This window comes from Chrysemys picta, chromosome 4 (genome assembly GCF_011386835.1).
Source record: "Chrysemys picta bellii isolate R12L10 chromosome 4, ASM1138683v2, whole genome shotgun sequence".
Classification (NCBI taxonomy): domain Eukaryota; kingdom Metazoa; phylum Chordata; order Testudines; family Emydidae; genus Chrysemys; species Chrysemys picta.
Genome location: NC_088794.1, coordinates 95,069,582 through 95,090,485, shown reverse-complemented (window position 1 = coordinate 95,090,485; position 20,904 = coordinate 95,069,582). Strand labels below are relative to the sequence as shown.

General features: G+C 45.9%; 1 protein-coding gene and 1 long non-coding RNA gene across 2 annotated transcripts in view; one reads left to right on the top strand and one right to left on the bottom strand.

Annotated features, from left to right (window-relative positions):
- LOC112059791 (uncharacterized) overlaps positions 1-10,314 on the bottom strand; it is a 33,695-nt gene extending 23,381 nt beyond the window's left edge. The window contains exon 1 of the long non-coding RNA XR_002889068.3: positions 10,200-10,314. This is a non-coding gene — a long non-coding RNA (uncharacterized LOC112059791). The remainder of the gene's footprint in view (positions 1-10,199) is intronic.
- Positions 10,315-10,532: 218 nt separating this feature from the next.
- CHAC1 (ChaC glutathione specific gamma-glutamylcyclotransferase 1) lies at positions 10,533-13,925 on the top strand. Its single transcript, XM_005284687.5, has 3 exons — positions 10,533-10,873; positions 11,496-11,531; positions 12,417-13,925. The coding sequence occupies exons 1-3, from the start codon at positions 10,670-10,672 to the stop codon at positions 12,819-12,821; spliced, it is 645 nt and encodes a 214-aa protein (XP_005284744.2). The 5' UTR covers positions 10,533-10,669; the 3' UTR covers positions 12,822-13,925.
- Positions 13,926-20,904: the final 6,979 nt, after the last annotated feature.

The window sequence follows — 20,904 nt, the reverse complement described above, 5'->3', positions numbered from 1 at the left end:
AGACCTGTTTGTGGTTCTCTTGCTCTGCAGTGATTCACCGCTGCACTGAATCCTAGCCAGTGTTGGCACTTATGCATCAGTCACCTGAGACTAACACACAGCATGTTTGCCCTGAGGGAGCAATGTGTTTACTGCTAAATATAAACCAGGTCTTTATTTCTCCTATAGCCTGAGAAAACCAGTTTCAGGCTGCAAAACCTAAATCTACAATTGTCTTTTTCTCCTTCTTAAATGTCAGTGAGCCTGGGATTGGATGTGTTTTAATTCTTCCACTGTTAACATATCAGTGACATTCCTTTCCATTAGTTGTCTGATTGGCAATAATAAACTGCTAGATTTCTACAGTTTTCCATCTCCTTTATCCCCTTCTGCTTTATCCCTGTACGTGCATCCATCTCTTCAACACTCCATGACATCATTGTCCCCATATCCCCCCTTCGCACCTGTCTGTTTATCCTGGCATCTATAACATTCATGTACTTTAGCTTGGAGGTCTGCTCTCTCTGCAGTATGAACATATAAGCATTAGTATCACTAATGCTAATAGCCATCGCCATTTACACATGCACAGAGAAGAGGCGAGATCTCCTAGTCTTTTTCCAGATTGGCTCCTCAGCACACGTCTCTCTCTTCTTAGCACAATGAGAGAATATAAACTGCTATGTAGTTAAGAGGTATAACTGGTGGTGACAATAGACTATCCAGTCAAATCTGCTCCACCAGGAAAAAAAAAAGTATGTGTGTGTGTGGGGGGAGGAGGCGGGGGGAGTAGGAAGGAGTGGCAAGGAGCTGTGTGAGACTTGAGAGAGCAGTCAGCCAATGCAGAGAGCGTGCTGTGGGTAAGCACTGGCCAGAGCTGGGGAACCTGCTGAGTAGACAGCTCAGACAGAGGCCCATAAGCAAAGGGGGAGACCCAGCTCAGTCAGGGTAGGCTGAGCCCAGTAAAGGAAGATGGATTCTGGAGGGAGGTTCCCATGAGACGATGTTCAGCAGAGGTAACATTTGTAGGTGTCGGTGAAGGGGGTCTGGGGAGTGGAACACTGCAGGGAGCCAGCCTGCAGAAGCCCTGAGTTGAGGGCTGTGTGGGAGAAGAGTTGCAACAAGCATGGAGGTGGCCAAGGTGTGGAGCCACTGGAATAGGTGTACAGGACTTGAAGAAGAGGGCCTGTTAACAGTGACATACATGGCCTGAAGGGTGGGGCCCTGGAATAGGGGAAAAGGAACTGAGAAATGAAATAGGTGCTGAAGCTGACTCTTGGGTAGGCAACCTAGAGTGGGGATGGAGACCTGCTTCATTTTAACCTGTCTTACTTTGGGGGCTGGAGAATGTTGTTACTTGTATTAAAATTATGCCAGGCCTTCAATGAACTCTGAGAGGGACAATATTCCTTTCCAAGGTGGGGAGGCAGAGACTGTCGGTCTGAACCTTGGTGGAGAAGATGAGCAACTTCGTCAGCCCGGGGGCCTATAGGGGAAACTGAGGCATGACTTGCCTGTATTGGTACAGTTGGCCTATGTAATGCCCTAATTTATAATAGTTTCCAAGCACCAAACTGGATTTTAACACTCCTCCTGCTTCACTTAAGATCATTACTCCTGACCTCGGCTGATATTGGAGGCTTTTGCTTCACTTAGTAGTTAATATTAACTGCTTAATGATTAAACACAGCCAGTTAATGATCTCAGCTGAAGTTAAACGGACTGTGGCAGGTAAAATCCAGGACAGGAGACTTTGCAAATAAATTAACATTTTTTTCGCTTGTGCCTCCATTGCCCACACTCATACACCCATCAGCATGGAGAAGAGAACAGCAAGGGCACTTTGGTGCCAGATAGTCTGACAATGGCAGGGCCGGCTCCAGGCACCAGCGAAGGAAGCAGGTGCCTGGGGCAGCCAATAGAAAGGGGCAGCACTCCGCCATTGCTGGGGCAGCATGTCCGGGTCTTCAGCGGCAATTTGGCAGCGGGTCCTTCGCTCGTCCTCTCTTCACTCGTTGGCAGCACTTCGGCGGCTGCTCAATCCTTTTTTTTTTTTTAATTGTTTTTTTTTTCTTCGCCGCTTGGGGCGGCAAAAAGCTGGAGCTGGCCCTGGACAATGCAAGACTTGTCTGCAAAACTAACCTGTTCTCCAGTTTGTAGCTCTTCTGACTGAGATCTAGACTTCGCTATGTCCGGCAATTAATCATCCGTTGTTGGGTTAGAGTCTATTGCATGTGTGTGACCAGGCTGGAGAACAAGGAGAGCTAAGTGACAGCTCCAGCCTCCTGCCCTCCACATTCCAATGTTCATTTCTTGCTTCCACTTAAATAAGACAATAGACTCTTGTCATCTCACAACCTCTGTTGGGAAACACACAGGACCAGACTGTAAACCCTGTATACTGATGAGCAGCTACCTAGACAAATTGTTACAATAGGACTCCTCATGTGAGCAACTGCTTATCATTGCAAGTAAGGGGCTCTCAATCTGGCCAACAATGATTATCTGCTGTTGTGAAACATCAGATGCAGAATCCCCCCAATAGTACTTTGTCTGCACAGAGAAGGCGCGTGTTCTTGCTATAGATCACAGCAAAGCCTTGATTTCTTCAATCTCCTCCCAACTCGAGCCCACCGAGACTTTGCCAATTGTCAATCTGTACTTACCATGGAACTCAAAATATTGCCAATATGGCAAAACATCTGCATATGGACAGAGAAATGCATGCTCTCTAGTCTGTCTCTTCCACTTGTTCTTTTCTCAGTGAGAAATGCAGCTCCCATTAAGAGACCCCTCCCACATTTTGGGCCGGATCAGCACCTGTAGGTCCCATTAGAATTGCCAGTGCTCTGTACACCTCAGGATTAGGAGAGCATGCTTTCCAATTACACTGCCGTCTCCACTTTTCCAGATGTGAAGAACATGTTCAGTAGGATGGAACGGAGATATTTATCTCAAGGCTTAAAGCATACAGGGTGGGCCTAGAAGTCCTCAGATGAACAGATCTGCTGTAAGCGTAAGAGGAGAACATCAGTACAAGCACTCAGATTGCTGCAACAGGGTGAATTAGGTTTTCCAATCCCTGACTACTACTAGAATCTCCATTATGGGGGCAACACAAACCTGACAATTGTGAGAAGACTATATCATTGAGGCCCCAATGCAGGCAGGTGCTGAGAAGATTATTTGCTCTCTTGGGGAGCACTGATGTTGCTTAAACCAGTGTCACTGCAAAGTCAATCTCTTCTACAGCGTGCTCAGTAGCAGAAATTGTTTCTATTTATACGCAGCATACAGCAAAGCATTAAAGCCCTTGCCTGCATATCCCTTGCTCATCTGCAGCTATCTTAATGGGCACCACATCTAATTTTGCACACACACCCCACCTTCTGAGTGTTGATCTCTGCCAAGTTGTCACTCCATGTACTTAAAGCTAAGTGAGGAAAAAAATCACTGTTTGTTTCATGGAAGGATGTTGAACCACAATTCTCAATCACAAATTCTTTGGGCAACTCTTTTGCTCACAGAGAACTCACCTGAGAGCCATGTACTCACCACCACACAGCTGTGAATAAGGTGCCTGCTGGAGGTCTGAAGAATTTTGCATGAGCATTAAGGCAATGTTACACATTCTATGGCATTGTCACAATATGATGAATGTTCCTAAACAAATCATTGAGAAAATAAATTGTATTTGGGACCAGGGTTTAAATTAAGTCAGAATGCACCAGGGCACCAGACAAGTCCCTGTAGTGGATAGAACCCTGGACAGGGACTTGAAAGATCAGAATTCTATTCCTGACTTGGCTACTGGCCTGCTTGGTAACCTTAAGGTATGTCTACACTACGAAATTACTCCAATTTTACCGAAGTCGATTTTTGGGAACAGATTGTATAAAGTCGAGTGCACGCGTCCACACTAAGCACACTAATTTGGCGGTGTGCGTCCATAGAACCGTGGCAAGTGTCGACTTTCGGAGCGTTGCACTGTGGTAGCTATCCCACAGTTCCCGCAGTCCCTGCTGCCCATTGGAATTCTGGGTTGAGCTCCCAGTGCCTGATGGGGCCAAAAATTTGTCGCGGGTGGTTATGGGTAAATGTCATCAGTCAACCCCCCTCCGTGAAAGCAACGGCAGACAATCATTTTGCGCCCTTTTCCCTAGATTGCCCGAGCAGACGCCATAGCACGGCAAGCATGGAGCCCGTTCAGCCTTTGTCTACTGGATGCTGCTGACAGACGCGGTACTACAGTGCTACACAACAGCAGCTGCAGCTCCTCGCCTTTGCAAGTTAGCAAAGACGATTACCAGTCATACTGTACCATCTGCTGCTGTCATGGGTGCTCCTGGCCAGCCTCCATGAGGTCGGTCGGGGGCACCTAGACAAAAATGGGAATGACTCCCCAGGTCATTCTTTTCTTTAAGTTTTGTCTAATAGAGATTCAGTGCTGCCTAGAATATCAGGCAAGCCTACTAAAGAACCACAGATGCAAGCGGCCACTCCAGGTCAGAGCCCCAGACATCCCGCAGAAATGATGAGCTGCATGCCATTCTAGGGAGTGCCTGTACAACAACTCCACCTGTTGCTTCCCTCCTCCCCCACCCCTCCCGGGCTACCTTGGCAGTTATCCCCCATTTGTGTGATGAAGTAATAAAAAATGCATGAATTTGAAACAACACTGACTTTATTGCCTCTGCAAGCAGAGATCAAAGTGGGGAGGGGAGGGCGGTTGGAAGTAGAGTGAACCACCATTCTGCACTTGCTCAGCCTATAGTCTGTCCATCATGGCCTTGGAGATTTTTTTAAATGTTTTGGCATTTCGTCTTTTGGAACGGAGTTTGGATAGCACGGATTAGTCTCCCCATACAGTGATCAGATCCAGTACCTCCCGTACAGTTCATGCTGGAGCTCTTTTTCGATTCTGGGACTGCACGGTTACCTGTGCTGATCAGCTCTCCACGCTGGGGAAACAGGAAATGAAATTCAAATGTTCGTGGGGCTTTTCCTGTCTACCTGGCCATTGCATCCGAGTTCAGATTGCTGTCCAGAGCGGTCACAATGGTGCACTATGGGATAGATCCCGGAGGCCAATACCGTCGAATTGCGTCCACATTAATCCTAATTCGAACCGGCAATGTCGATTTCAGCGCTACTCCCTTCGTTGGGGAGGAGTACAGAAATCGATTTTAAGAGCCCTTTATGTTGACAAAAATGGCTTCATTGTGTGGACGGGTGCAGGGTTAATTCGATTTAATGCTGCTAAATTCGACCTAAACTCATAGTGTAGACCAGGCCCCAGTCAATTCATATCACTGCTCTGTACCTCAGTTTCCCTGTCTGTAAAATGAGGATAATTAGGCTTACCGCCTCTGTAAGGTGTTGTGAGATTTACTGATGAAAAGAGCTAGGTTTGTCTTTAGGGGCTCTACTAATTTCACAAAAATTTGTGCTTTCTTTTAGATAAATGTCAAACTCATATGATTACATAGAAACTTTCTGAATTTGTAGTGATTTTCTATTTACATGGGGCTGTAGATATAGAATGAAACACATTCATCTACGGCATAACCTCAGTAGCTCTAAGAGCAATCTGAAGAGCTCCTATTCATTTAAATAGATTGTTAATACCAAGGCTACTGAATGTTGCCAATTTGTAATCAACTAGTTTTAATAAGGTTAGAATTTATTCAGTAATTAAAGAGCATAAGTAAGCTTGATTGGATTTATTAATATAATTAGTTAATTAGACAGTACATAACAGAAAGAGAGATACATCACCACAATCTGTGAAAACCCATTCCTGCAGGCTGAAGACAAGACAGTTTAGCTTGCACTATTTGTCTAATCCTAGTTTTGAATTTGGTTTACAAATTGACCTTCCTATAGCCAGTCCCATTTACAATTTCAGTTTTATTCCTTCCTCTTTTTCATATACAGATATTTTATTAACTTGTATCTTTTTGGTAAATCAATCCAAATGTTAACATAAACTTATGTATTTGTTTGTTAATACAGTACATCACTGAAAATATGTATTCCTAGCTGGCTAGCATTTTCTCTTCTTAGCATGACTACCAGAGCATCAGGGGGAAGTCTGGCCTATAGAGCAACATGATAATTTCATTGTCAGCATTTTTAATTATTTTACTTCTAATCAGTTTATCAGAATCATCCAACTAATATGCTTATTCAAGGTGGCCTGATATCAGAGATACAGAATATGTAAATTGCTTTTAGATCATTGCAGGGTTGTTCCATCAGGGTGTGTTCCTGTGCTTGGTCTAGTTCAGTTTAAAATATTGCAAACCCTGGCACTTCAAACAATTCCCTTAGGACACTATTCCTATATAATTAATCCAATACTGACTACTCCTATCCCATTAATCTAACAATAGACTATCTTAATCTCAGTTGTGCTCTCTAGGTGCTACTGTAATAAAGTTGATTATTATTTAATTCACCTGGCACTGTCTCTCATTCAATCCCCTATGCCCAGCACTTCCTCCAGCCCCACCACTCCCTCCACCATTCCCCTCATCCTATTCCACTGAACCAATACTGCTCCCATCCTAGCCCTTCTCTCCCAGTAAAAACAACAAGGAGTCCAGTGACACTTTAAAGACTAACAGATTTATTTGGGCCTAAACTTTCATAGGTAAAAAACCTCACTTCTTCAGATGCATGGAGTGAAAGTTACAGATGCAGGCATTATATAATGACACATGAAGAGACGGGAGTACCTCATAAGTGGAGAACCAATGTTGGCAGGGCCAATTCAATCAGGGTGGATGTAGTCCACTCCCAATAATAGATGAGGAGGTGTCAATTCCAGGAGAGGCAAAGCTGCTTTTGTAATGAGCCAGCCACTCCCAGTCCCTATTCAAGCCCAAATTAATGGTGTTAAATTTGCAAATGAATTTTAGTTCTGCTGTTTCTCTTTGAAGTCTGTTTCTGAAGTTTTTTTTGTTCAAGAATAATGACTTTTAAATCTGTTATAGAATGTCCAGGGAGGTTGAAGTGTTCACCTACTGGCTTTTGTATATTACCATTCCTGATGTCCAATTTGTGTCCATTTATTCTTTTACATAGGGACTGTCCGGTTTGGCCAATGTACATGGCAGAGGGGCATTGCTGGCACTTATAACATTAGTAGTCATGCAGGTGAATGAGCCCTTGATGGTGTGGCTGATGTGGTTGGGTCCTCTGATGGTGTTGCTAGAGTAGATATGGGGACAGAGTAGACAACGAGGTTGCTACAGGGATTGGTTCCTGGGTTGGTGTTTCTGTGGTGTGGTGTACAGTTGCTGGTGAGTATTTGCTTCAGATTGGGGGGCGGTCTGTAAGCGAGGACTGGCCTTCCTCCCAAGGTCTGTTGTGAGTGAGGGATCATTTTCCAGGATAGGTTGTAGATCATGGAGAAGTTTTAGCTGGGGGCTGTACGTGATGGCCAGTGGTGTTCTGTTATTTTCCTTGTTGGGCCTGTCCTGTAGTAGGTGATTTCTGGGTACTCGTCTGGCTCTGTCCATCTGTTTCCTCACTTCCCCAGGTGAGTATTGTAGTTTTAAGAATGCTTGATAAAGATCTGGTAGGTGTTTGTCTCTGTCAGGGATTGGAGCAAATTTAGTTGTATTTTAGGGCTTGGCTGTATACAATGGATCATGTGATTTGTCCTGGATGGAAGCTGGAGGCATGTAGGTAAACATAGTGGTCCAGTGGATCTCTTGTGTGGACTGGTCTAGGCTGAGGTTCTCTCCTCAGACCCTATGCTACCAGCACTCCCAGCTATCTTCGAGACACCACCGACTTCCTGAGGAAACTACAATGCATTGATGATCTTCCTGAAAACACCATCCTGGCCACCATAGATGTAGAAGTGCTTTACACCAATATTCCACATGAGGATGGACTACAAGCTGTCAGAAACAGTATTCCTGATGAGACCAAAGCACACCTGGTGGCTGAGCTTTGTGACTTTGTCCTCACCCACAACCATTTCAGATTTGGGGACAACTTATACCTTCAAGTCAGTGGCACTGCTATGGGTACCCGCATGGCCCCACAGTATGCCAACATTTTTATGGCTGACTTAGAACAACGCTTCCTCAGCTCTCGTCCCCTAGCGCCCCTCTTCTACTTGCGCTACATTGATGACATCTTCATCATATGGACCCACAGAAAGGAGGCCCTTGAAGAATTCCACCTGGATTTCAACAATTTCCACCCCACCAGGAACCTCAGCCTGGACCAGTCCACACAAGAGATCCATTTCCTGGACACTACAGTGCAAATAAGTGATGGTCACATAAATACCACCCTATACCAGAAACCTACTGACCACTATACTTACCTTTGCAAATTTAAAACCATTAATTTGGGCTTGAATAGGGACTGGGAGTGGCTGGCTCATTACAAAAGCAGCTTTGCCTCTCCTGGAATTGACACCTCCTCATCTATTATTGGGAGTGGACTACATCCACCCTGATCGAATTGGCCCTGTCAACATTGGTTCTCCACTTGTGAGGTACTCCCTTCTCTTCATGTGTCAGTATATAATGCCTGCATCTGTAACTTTCACTCCATGCATCTGAAGAAGTGAGGTTTTTTACCCATGAAAGCTTATGCCCAAATAAATCTGTTAGTCTTTAAGGTGCCCCCAGATTCCTTGTTGTTTTTGTGGATACAGACTAACATAGCTATCCCCTGATACTTCTCTCCCAGGGAAGTAACTACGATATCCGCACAAGGAAATAAGGAAACAAATCAACAGAGCCAGATGTGTACCCAGAAGCCTCCTGCTACAAGACAAACCCAAGAAGGAAACCAACAGAACTCCACTGGCCATCACCTACAGTCCTCAGCTTAAACCTCTCCAACGCATCATCAGTGATCTACAACCCATCCTGGACAATGATCCCTCGCTTTCACAGACCTTGGGAGGCAGGCCAGTCCTCGCCCACAGACAACCTGCCAACCTTAAGCATATTCTCACCAGCAACCACACACCGCACCATAACAACTCTAACTCAGGAACCAATCCATGCAACAAACCTCGATGCCAACTCTGCCCACATATCTGCAACACCATCACAGGACCTAACCAGATCAGCTACAACATCACCGGTTCATTCACCTGCACGTCCACCAATGTTATATATGCCATCATGTGCCAGCAATGCCCCTCTGCTATGTACATTGGCCAAACTGGACAGTCACTACGTAAAAGGATAAATGGACACAAGTCAGATATCAGGAATGGCAATATACAAAAACCTGTAGGAGAAGACTTCAACCTCCCTGGCCACACAATAGCAGATGTAAAGGTAGCCATCTTACAGAAAAAAAACTTCAGGACCAGACTCCAAAGAGAAACTGCTGAGCTTCAGTTCATTTGCAAATTTGACACCATCAATTTAAATCAGGATTTAAAAAAGACTGTGAATGGCTATCCAACTACAGAAGCAGTTTCTCCTCCCTTGGTGTTCACACCTCAACTGCTAACAGAGGACCTCACTCTCCCTGATTGAACTAACCTCGCTATCTCCAGACTGATTCCTGCCTGCATATTTATACCTGCCTCTGGAAATTTCCATTACATCTGTCTGACGAAGTGGGTATTCACCCACGAAAGCTTATGCTCCAATACATGTTAGTCTTAAAGGTGCCACAGGACTCGCTGTTGCTTCTCTCCCAGTGTTATTCATTTATCTTCCAGTAGCTCCAGTCAGGGACAGGGCTCCCCTGTGCCAGAAGATCTGTATAAAACAAGTAGTCCTTGCCCTAGAAATTGTACAGTTTAGTCTGAGATAAAACATATCAAGTCGGTGACAAACAATAGGAGAGGAGGGGTGGGAGGAGGAGGTATCAGTAATAAGACTATGTAATTAAATGATTTAACAGTTTGGAAGTTAAAACCATTTATTCTGATAACCTGCTTCTTTACATCTTAACACCAGATCTTTACTGTATTCTATCCCTTCCCACTACTACGATTTAGATACTTACAACATCCCCCTCCCCATCAGTGTAACATCACTATTTAGCTTAGGCTGTGGTATAGGTAAGCATGATTGTGCCCATTTTAGAGAGTAAGGGACAGAGACAGACATTGAACTCGGCTGTGAGGCTTGGACCAGTCCAAGCTATCAGCGTTCCACGAGACGGCCTTTTTCCTACTGACCCACATCTGTCCCGCCCCCAGCCTCTCACCATGCCCTGGCTACCTGATGCAATCAGCCGCCGGCTTTGCTCTACGCACGGCGCGGCGAAAGATCCCCGTTCCGTTGCATCATCCTGGATTGATACAGGAGTCAGCATTCGACCAATCAGCGAGCGAGCTCCGCCCGGACTGAAGGCCTTTCCTCCCAATCACAGCTCCGCATGGAGGCAGAGGACCGGAGCCGGGGCCGCTGATTGGAGGCGGCGACAACGAGCCCCTTCCTAGCGCACGTCACTGTGACAGGTGGGCGGAGCTTGCGCCGGCTGGGGTATAAAGCGCTGGGGCTGCCCCGTTTTCCGCCTAGTGCCCGGTAGCCCGGTCCCTGCCGCGGGGGGCCCCAGCCGTGTTCGCCGCCCCGCCCCTGCGTTGGGGCTGCCCCCGTGCAGCAGCCTCGGGAGCCCACTGCAGCGCTGCTGCACCCGCCTCGCCGCCAGCGGCCCCCGCCCCCGCCTGCTGGGTCCGTGCAGCGGGGCGATGAAGCGGGACCCGCTGCCCGCGGAGCGCCAGGCGCAGGAGGAGGATGCTGGGGAGCAGAAAACGCCCCTCTGGATCTTCGGCTACGGCTCCCTGGTATGGAGACCCGACTTCGAGTTCAGCTCCAGGAAGGTGGGCTTCATCCGCGGCTACAGCCGCCGCTTCTGGCAGGGAGACACCTTCCACCGCGGCAACGAGAAGATGGTAAAGGGGGATCGGGCGCTGGCTCGGGAGGGGGATCGGGCCCCGGGCTGCGATGGTGGTGCGGGAATCGGCCCGGGCTGCTGGGCACAAGGAGGGAGTGCGGCGGGCCCAGGGAGGGGAGAAGGTGGGTAACCCTGGGGGTGAATCTCCCGCTCCTTGCCATGGGCACGGGGGTGGTGGCGGGAAGTAGCCAATCCAAGCCACCCCTTTGGCATCTACGTGCCCTTGGAGCACCTCGAGTCAGTGGCTGGGTGGGATGGGCTAGATGCCTCTACTGGAAGTGAAAAGTGGCCCTTGATACTGATAAAGGCACCTGCCCAGACTCTCTCCAGGATTCAGCTGTTTGTAAATTCAGCTCCAGATCTAATAATCTTGGAAAAAAAATCTGCCTCCTTCCCACCCCGCTGCCTCCTGGCACAACCCATAGCCTGTCTGAAGCTGGTGCCATCTTTATGATGCCGGGTGCCCTGCAGCTGTCTCATGGGCCTGCAGTGACTTGCAGTGTAGTGGTGGTACCTGGAGCTGCGGTGGGTTTCCGCAAGGCTGTATCGTCCTAGCCTGCCTGTACTGGTGACTTGGTACTTGATCTGGTTTCTAAAATGATGTTTCTCTCCCTGTGTAGCCTGGCCGTGTGGTTACCCTCCAGGAGGATTATGATGTAAGTATCTACATCTAGCATCTTTTAGAATGAAATATATTAAACCTATAGCTGCTACTATTCAAGTTTATTATATGGCTTTAGTTGGATTACTCCCACAGTAATGATACTAGACTATTTCAGTAGCTAATCAACATCTCCCTCATTAACTACATGACAGGGGTAACCCCTTGGCAACTGTATCCCATAATAATGGTAAAACAACCCTGGGATACAGTTTTCTGGGTTAGTATAAATCAACATGATGGCCTTGCTGGAGTTCTTATTTTTTTTAGTCAGCAGACTCAGCTGGGAGTGAGGGAATTGCAGACACTACATTAGACCATTCAGCCAAAGAAGGTTAGAGTTAAAACTAGAGACCTGGCAAATTAAATGAAATGGGACATGCTGTGCCAAATTCATCACCAATATACTCACACTCACTTTGGTGCTTTTCACAAGTGATTAATCTGGTCCCTTGTCCTGCAAGATGAAAGTGGACACTAGATTTACCCCTCCAGAATAAGCTAGTCAGAAGATGGTCTTTTTGCCCTGTGAAAGAATACTAGGCTGCTGGGAGTGTTCTGGGGCCAGTTTCTCTTATTTCAATGGCATACACCAAGAGCTGAATTTTGCACTTTAAGTGACTTTGAAAGACAGAGGCAACTATTCCTTGCTGCCTTCTTGGTGAACAGAAGAAGACTACCATATTTTCCTCCATCCCTTTCCTTGGATCAGTTGTGCTGTCCCTTCTCAGATGCCTGGTTGTCTTTTCAGGCCTTGTTCCCATTGTTTAACTAGACAGGGTGACTATGCACCCTGAAACAAAAGGTTTCGTATAGGAAATGCTGGTGCATTTGTTGCATTGTATTTGCAGCAGCAACTAACCTTCACTTGTAATTTCAGGCATGCACGTGGGGTGTTGCCTATGAAGTCCGTGGAGAGCAGATTTCTGCATCGCTCCAGTACTTGAACATGCGAGAAGCAGTCCTGGGGGGCTATGACACCAAACTAGTGAAGTTCCACCCCCAGGATAAAGAGGCTGACGAACCCATCCTGGCCCTAGTTTACATTGCTACACCCCAGAACCCCACCTACCTTGGCCCAGCGTCTGAAGAGGACATTGCAGCCCAGATCATTGTCTCGAGTGGTCGGTCTGGACACAACATAGAGTATCTGCTGCGACTGGCAGACTTCATGCGCTACTTTTGTCCTCAGGTGGAGGACGAACACTTGTTTTCCATTGAGGAGGCCCTTGTTTCCATCCTGCCCTGTCTATGCCAGGCTGAGGAGCCTTTAGTGGAGGTGTGAATGAGATTCCTATCTCAGAGGGTTGAAAGGGGAGATGTCTTCATTTGATATTTTCAAATGAAGACGAGGGGGAAGGAAAACAAGGAAAAAATATTGGACTGGTTGAGACATAAGCATGACAGTGAACAAGTAGTTGGGGGTGGGGAAACTGCTACAAGCATACTTGAGCTGCCACACTCACCACCTGTGGAAACATGGTGCCCATTCCTGGTCTCCTAGCTGGGTGTGAGGATCATGACTGGTTGGTGAGTTTTCACTGTAAGGCTTGGTTCTGTGGCAGTCAAATGTGAACAGTATGGTGTTCACTCCTCTTCTTTTAGAGAGAGAGGATGCTGTCCTCTTCAGTGTACTTTTATTTTGGACACAAGTTGAGCTGGACTTGACTGCAGTGTTGTTTCGCAGTAGAACGGTCACTCTACCTCAGACTGGCAAAGCCACTTGTACAGTGGCGGGGACAAGAGCATGCTTGGTATCAAATGAGACCTCCTCTTTCTTCCCTCTCCCACCTCCAGTACAGTGACCGGACTTTAAAGTATAATGCCGGGGCTCCTGTGCAATATAAAATTCATTTGCCTCTATAGGTTCTTATGAGCCCTACCTCCTTATATATGTCTCAAAGGGACAGAACCAATGCACTTACTTGAAGATGTATTTATTGTAATGTGTAGTATTTTTCCTTAAGAGGGGGAATGTCTGTCTGCCGGTGTAACAGCTCATGTCCTGCAGTGCAGGGTGTGGCACAAAGGTGTGAGCCCCTTACCAGACCTTGAGTTTACATGTGGAGAAAAAGCTGTCCTGACAGTGTTGAGTGGGGGAGAAGGAAGCTGATGAAGCAGTAAAGACTAAACTCATCAGCTTCACCTGGCAAGTTCCCTGCTGTTAAATAGTGTTTGTGACAGAGCTGCTGCTATTGCAAGGTATGGTAGTAGAATCCCTCTCAAGAACAGACTGACAAGGTGAACTAGTCTTGTTTTTAAACAGTTTAACCATGATCGGGGAGAGGAAATGTTTGACATGTTACTGTGGCTTGTGTGTATGAGGAAGTGAAATTGTATTGTGCCCAGTAATAAACCAACTGACACTAAAATGACAAAAAAAAAAAAACTGATGGATTTTTAAGCAGCAAAGCTTATGCATTTGGGGGGAGGTGGGGGATTAAAAGCTAATGGCACAGGCCAAGAGAATATCCTGCACGTGAGTGACTGCACTACTCATTTTCCCTGGTGTAGGGCATTAGAACAAGTAGACTAACACTAGTTCCCCACTGCCCCACACACTAATTCCACTATTCTCTCCTTACTTACCCCTGGTCTACACTGGGGGGTGGGTGGGGGGGAATTAGGGTGATCAGATAGCAAGTGTGAAAAATCAGGACAGGAGGTGGTAGGGGGGGGTAATAGGTGCCTATGTAAGAAAAAGCTCCAAATATCGGGACTGACCCTATAAAATCAGGACATCTGGTCACCCTAGGGGGAATTGATCTAAGTTAAGCAACTTCAGCTATGTGAATAGTGTAACTAGGGCCGGCTCCAGGCACCAGCTGAGCAAGCTGGGGCTTGGGGCGGCAGATTGTTCGAGGCGGCATTGCGCCCAATCCTAGGGTGGCACGGCCGCTTTTTTTTTGGTTCTGCTCCGGCCGCCCTGTAGGGGGCGGTGGCATTGGAGAACCAGAGTGCCCTGCAGGGCAGTCCTCTTCCTTCCCTTCCCGCCGACCGGAGCAGAGCCCTGGCAGCGGTGCAGCGGGAGGGGCCGCGTGGCAGCACCCCTGCTGTAGCCCTGGCCACCCCCTTCTCTATCGCTCCCGCTCTCCCCCCCGACCCTCAGCCGGTCTCCCTGCACCCACGCTCCAGCTGCGCCGCAGGTGTCTGTCTTTCTTTTTTTTTTTCTTTGCTTTGCCCTTCTGGCCACCCCCCCCCCCCGCTCTTTTTTTTTTTTTGTTGCTTGGGGCGGCCAAAAAGCCAGAGCCGGCCCTGAGTGTAACTGAAGTCAATGTACTTTGATCTACTTACCGCCGTGTCTTCTCTGTGAGAGCGCTTGGCAGTTGATTTATCGTGTCTAGTCTAAACATGATAAATTGACCCCTGCTGGATCAATTGCTGCCCCTTGATCCAGCCAGTAATGTAGACAAGCCCTTAGTTTAAGAGCTGGTGGCTACCACCTACTACTCCCATCCCTACTTTTTTTTTTTTTTTTTTTTTTTTTTTTTTTTAAAGCCTCATCTCAAAGTGCCATTGCAATCCTCTATGGTGTAAGCAATAAGTGCAGTCTGGTAGTACTGATGTGACTTCCCCCTGCAATGCTAGCAGAAGAACTACACCTGTCAAAGGGAGATAATTCTCTCTCTCCATCCACCTCTAGTCTGCTGATCTTAAGGGCAACTTGCTGGTTGCTAAAAAATCAGGAGTACTTGTGGCACCTTAGAGACTAACAAATTTATTAGAGCATAAGCTTTCGTGGACTACAGCCCACTTCTTCGGATGCTGGTTGCTGTGAGCTCCAGAGAATAAAGGGCAGGCACAGAAATGCAGCTCCAGCTTGGGGAGGATGCCAGGAAAGGACAAACAGGCTGCCCTACCATTTCCAAGAAGCATCTGAATAAGAGATATTAGCTAAAACGTGTTTTGCTTGTATCAGAGGAGAAATACAGGCACAGAGGGAAGATAGTGTTGGAAACACTGTAATGTATAATCATCGTAGATTGCCCTCAGATTCCAGAGCTGTCCCAAGACACTGAAAAGAGACACTGTATTTGTGGCTGCTTATAACACACTAATCCCTGATGGGAAGGCTTTTAACTGGCCTCTTGACATTCAGTGGTCCCTTGAAATATGCATTAGCTATTTATGCTGAACAATCTGTTGCACTTTGTAATTTAGCCATGACAGTGTGGTTATGTCTTAACTGCAACAAAATACATGCAGCTGGCCCACATCAGCCTGGGACTCAGCATTGAGGCTGTGGGGCTATAACATTGCTGTGTAGACATCCAGGCTCAGGGCAGAGTCCCTTAAGCTTTTCTTTGTTAAAATAGACTCAAGGAGTTCAATCTGTTTATCACTATAAGGCATGTCTTCCAATCCCTTTAATCATTCCCATGGCTCTTCTGAGCCCTCTCCAATTTATCAACAATATTCTTGGATTGTGGGCACCAGAACTGGACACATCATTCCAGCAGCAGTCACACCAGTGCAACAGAGGTAAAATCACTTCTCTACTTTTACTCAAGATTCCTGTTGGACATTCAAGGATCACATTAGCCCTTTTGGCTATAGCATGCCAGTAGGAGCTCATGTTCAACTGATTATCTACCATAGCAACACTCCCTCCTTCCCGCCCCCCCCCCCCCCATCCTTTTCAGAGCCACTGCTTTCCAGGTTAGTCCCTCACCATACCCCACCCTAGTCTGTAAGTATGGCCTGCATTCTTTGTTCCTAGATGCATAACTTCATAGTGAGTCATATTAAAATACATAGCAGTTGCTAGTGTCCAGTTTACTAAGTGATCCAGATTGCTCTGTAGTGGTATCATCTGCCCTCTTCATTATTTATCACTCCCCAAATCTTTATGTAATCTGCAAACTTTATCAGTGATGATTTTGTTTTCTTTCTGGTCATTGATAAAAATGTTACATAGCATAGACCTGCAGGACTGCACTGGAAACATGCCTGCTCAGTGATTCCCCGTTCACAATTACGTTTTGAGACCAATCGGGTAGCTCAGTTTAAAACCATTTAATGTGTGTGCCACATTAATTTTGTATCATTCTAGTTCTGTCATCAAAATGTCAGGTGGTACCAAGTCAAATGCCTTACAGAAGTCTAAGTACAGTACATCCACACTATCACCTTTATCAACCAAATGTGTAATCTCAAAAAAAATATGAAGTTGGTTTGAAAGGATCTACTTTCCATAAACCATGCTGATGTGCATTAATTAACATTCTTTATTAAACTGAGTCCTGTATTAGGCATTCCATTGTCTTCTCCAGGATCAATACTAGTCTGACAGGACTGGAATTACCCAGGTCATCCTCTTTCCCCTTTAGAGTATTGGCACAACATTAGCTTTCTGGAACTTCCACAGTGTTCCAGCACTGATTGAAAATCAACATAACTGGGCCAGAGAGCTCCTCAGCCAGTTTTTTTTTTTTTTTAAACTCTTGGATGCAAGTTATCCAGACGAGCTGATTTAAAAATGTCTGATTTTAGAAGCTGCTGTTTTAAAGCCTCCGTAGTTGTTACTGGAAAGGAAAATTTCATCATATATGACATGACTTTACATTATCTGTTTTCTTCTTAAATACATAAATACTTAAACTCTTCTGCCTATTCTGCATTAGAACCATCTTTCATCAGGCGGGAATAGATCAGGCTCCACAGTCATTCAACCCTTGGCTCCTCTGCTGATACTGCCAACATTGGTGTGGACACCTGTCCACTGGCAAATATGAGGCCCCCTTAAACAGTTCTTAGGAACAATATTAGAGAACATACAACACCGTGGTAAAAAGTTCTCTCTTGTATTACCAGTCTTTTCAAAATCAGGGGGAGTTAGGCACCTAAATATCTTTGAGGATCTGGGTCATACTCACTCATGTCTGAGCACCGCAGATAAGCATTCATGTGTGTAAATGGGATCTCTCCTCAGGTACCAACCAGCGTGTAACCCTGTATCGTAGTCCCTAAGCTTCACTCAACTTCCCAGTTGCTAATTCCACCCACAAGCAACCAGAGCCCCTTCCTGCTGCTGAGCCCTGCCACCATTTCTACGCTAAGTACTCCTCATGCTGCCAAACTGACCTGCAAGCTCCTGTTCCTTTCCCAGGTGTCGAACCCTTCCAGCTTGCCAATGTCCCTTCACTAGAAAGCAGTGTAAGGATTAAGAATCACATCTTGTTTTCAAGGAAACACCTTTATCAATAAAACACAAAGGAAAAAGGATGACCAGGTGAATTATTCCTAAACAGAGCATAAATAGCCTTAAGCCCTGCCAAACTGCTGAAGACTGTAAAGATACTATACACGCTATGGCTGAAAGATAGTGACTACACAGCAGGCAACCAGTGCTGCTATTTAATGATTATAGAGCAAGGAGAAGGGAAAGGACAGTTTGTCTCCATCCAGTCAAACCAGAATTGGTACTGTAGACCACAGTCTAGTTGCTAGGAAATGGACAGTGGATGTTCAAGGGCAACAGACTCTGGAGGGTAATACTCCTTCCGCTGTTATCGTTCAAAGATGGAAGGAATTAAGGAAGGTTCATCAAGCTACAATCTTTACTTTTGAATGAGCTGTTTATGGTGAGGCTGGAGAATTTAAGGAAAAGTAGTTTTCTTCCAGTTCTAGCTGTGGGGTGGAGAAGGCTGTACAGCTCCCATCATCGGCTTGTTACTGTAGCTTATCGATGTCAGACAGAGGGATGGGAAGTTACAGAAGTTCCCCTTCTTCTGGACAGCTTTCCTGTTTCTCAAGATTCTGACAGGAGGTCACATTTTAGTCATTTTCATAATCTAAAAGGTCAGCATCCCAATTTTGACCTGTGGCACTTTGTGAGTAAAGAAAGCCTGAGGCCTGTAACACTCACTACATCCCCTGGCTAATGTGACATGCCCAGTACCCAAAAAGGGCAGCTGGGGTGGTTTGTATCTCAAGAACCAAACTGAAAATAGCTAGCTGGAGTCAGACAGAGGACTGTGCCATTTGTGCGGTATCTGCTTAGCCATTTTCTCCCTCTTTACCAGAGGCTGCATCCTCTGCCCACTCATACCTTCCTGCCCTTTTCCATGATGTTCCTTGTAGGGGAAGCAGTGTTGCCTAGGGGCTAGAAAATTGGAATGGGATTCAGAAGACCTCTATTCTCAGCTCCTCCACTGATCTGCCATGTGACCTTGGGCAAGTCATGCCACTCCTCTGTGACTCAGTTTCTTCATCTGAGATAATGATACTTACCTGCTTTGAAAAGTGCCATACAAGAGCTAGGCATGATTATAACTAGAACAGCTTCCTTCCTCCGTTACCCCTAGACTCTTTTCTCTTCTCCTTCAAGCCCCCTCCTACAAACTCACTTCTAGTGGATTGCCTCCCACTGCTTAACAATCCTCTCCTATCTACATTAGAAACAAATTAAACTCTACAAAGTGTTTGTCAAGTCTAAATAAAACAGCACAATTCACATGATTTTAATCCCTGCTTGATCCATCCCCCTTTCTCCATACTTTGATGAAATAATAAACTCTTCACTGGAGGGAACTTGGTCCTGATTCACTGTTGCCTTGGACCACAACAGAACAGTAGCATTTTATATCCACTTTACACTGATAAGTAACTATATAAGGTTCAGGAAACCAGTTAATCTGCCTCTCCATCTTCACATATAAATCACCATACACATCTATGGTACTGCTTCCACGAGACCAGAGTATGAAGGGAGGAAACAAATTTAGACAGGAAAAGGGTTAAGAGGAGACAAAAGAGAAAAAAATCTGGTTCTTCAACCTTAGACTATCATCTAATTTCCAGATGAATGACACCTACAAACTGGGAGCTGGTCTATACCAGCAAACTTCATGCCCATCATTCACCATCAGTACGATTCCGACATTGGTGGCAAACATAGAAACGGTCATGTAGGTCGGGCTCAGGATTTGTGTGTTTGTTTTTACCATGTCACCTAACCCTAGTCTGGGTTAGAAGACATGGTAGTAAAAGTACCTGAACTGCACCGGTGATGAATTACAGGTATGAAGTTTGCTAGATTAGATGCAGTCTCGAGGGGCTTGGAAAGGTGTTAGGTTGCTTGCCATGGAAGGTGGAGGGAAGGATGAAAAACTGGCAGGGAAGAAGGGATGAAGTACTTGTTTCTGGATGACAGCAGCACCAGGGCACATTTCAGAAAGGGAAGGGGTGTGCAGGAGCACTGGAGATCTGTGGTGGGGGACTGAGGTTCTTTGTCTGGGGGGAAAGGTTCAGTAGCCTAGTAGTGGGGCAGGTCAGTCTTCCTTGAGAGAGAATTCAAGCAGCTGGAAAGTGGGTGTATGTTTACAGATGAGTCTGTTCTGAGAATTCACTTTAGTATGAATTGTCTCTGTCCGGCACTTGCTTCCAGTGATGGAACTGGCAAACTGTTCATTTTGCAGCTGCATCAGCAGTCCACATACAGCTGTTCATATCTGGCATTCACATTGTTCCACTTGTGTTTGCTAGCCTGCCAGCTAGTAGACAGATTTTGTTGTTGGTTTAATCACTTTCAGGTGTTTCACAGGCAGAGAAAAAAAGTAAAAAATGTACCATAGCTATCTGCTATCATGCCAGCCAGACTCAACCTCTAGAGATGTCTCTTCTGGCTGTTGTGCATACCCTAGAAAGCAGTCCACATACCTTATTATAAACTCAATGGCTGCAACAAACAGAGCTCTTCCAACTGTAGCATTGGCACTAGCAGCATTCTGGATACACATTAGATGGTAGGCACCTCATATTGACAATAGTAATTTTTGTCCCAGTCTTGTACTCCATTCCTACTACCTTAAAGGGAGCCTGACATCTCTATACCAGCAACGACAGGGGTAAGATTGACTCGCATACTGCAGCACGAATCAGTCAAAGCAGTACATGCAGAAGTTGTTGCATATTATACTGAGAAGCTCTTAAATACACAATTACACACAAACCCATCCATTTTACACAAATCACGTACATTCCAAGTAAAATAAAAAGACCAGAATAGCATCACCAGCAGCCAACATGTTACAAAATCCCATCACAAGCCATCCCAGGAACTGATCCAATTTATGAGCGAAAGGATATAGTTGGTGGTTTGCTTGAAATCACTTTATACTAAGTTCTGGTTTCCATCTGCTGACAAGTCAACAGACTGCCTCCCAAACAGGAAAATTAAGGAATGTCCAGGGTTTGAATTTTGGGGTTGTTTTAAGTTTAGTTTGCTATTTTGAGTGATTTGCATTCTCTTGAAATGTGTTGGACTGAGTGCCACTAAGTCTGAAATTTTCTCTATAAATCATTTATCATGTTCAGTATGGTCAGTGGAAATGCAAATTTCCTCACACATCACTCTGCCAATGTGC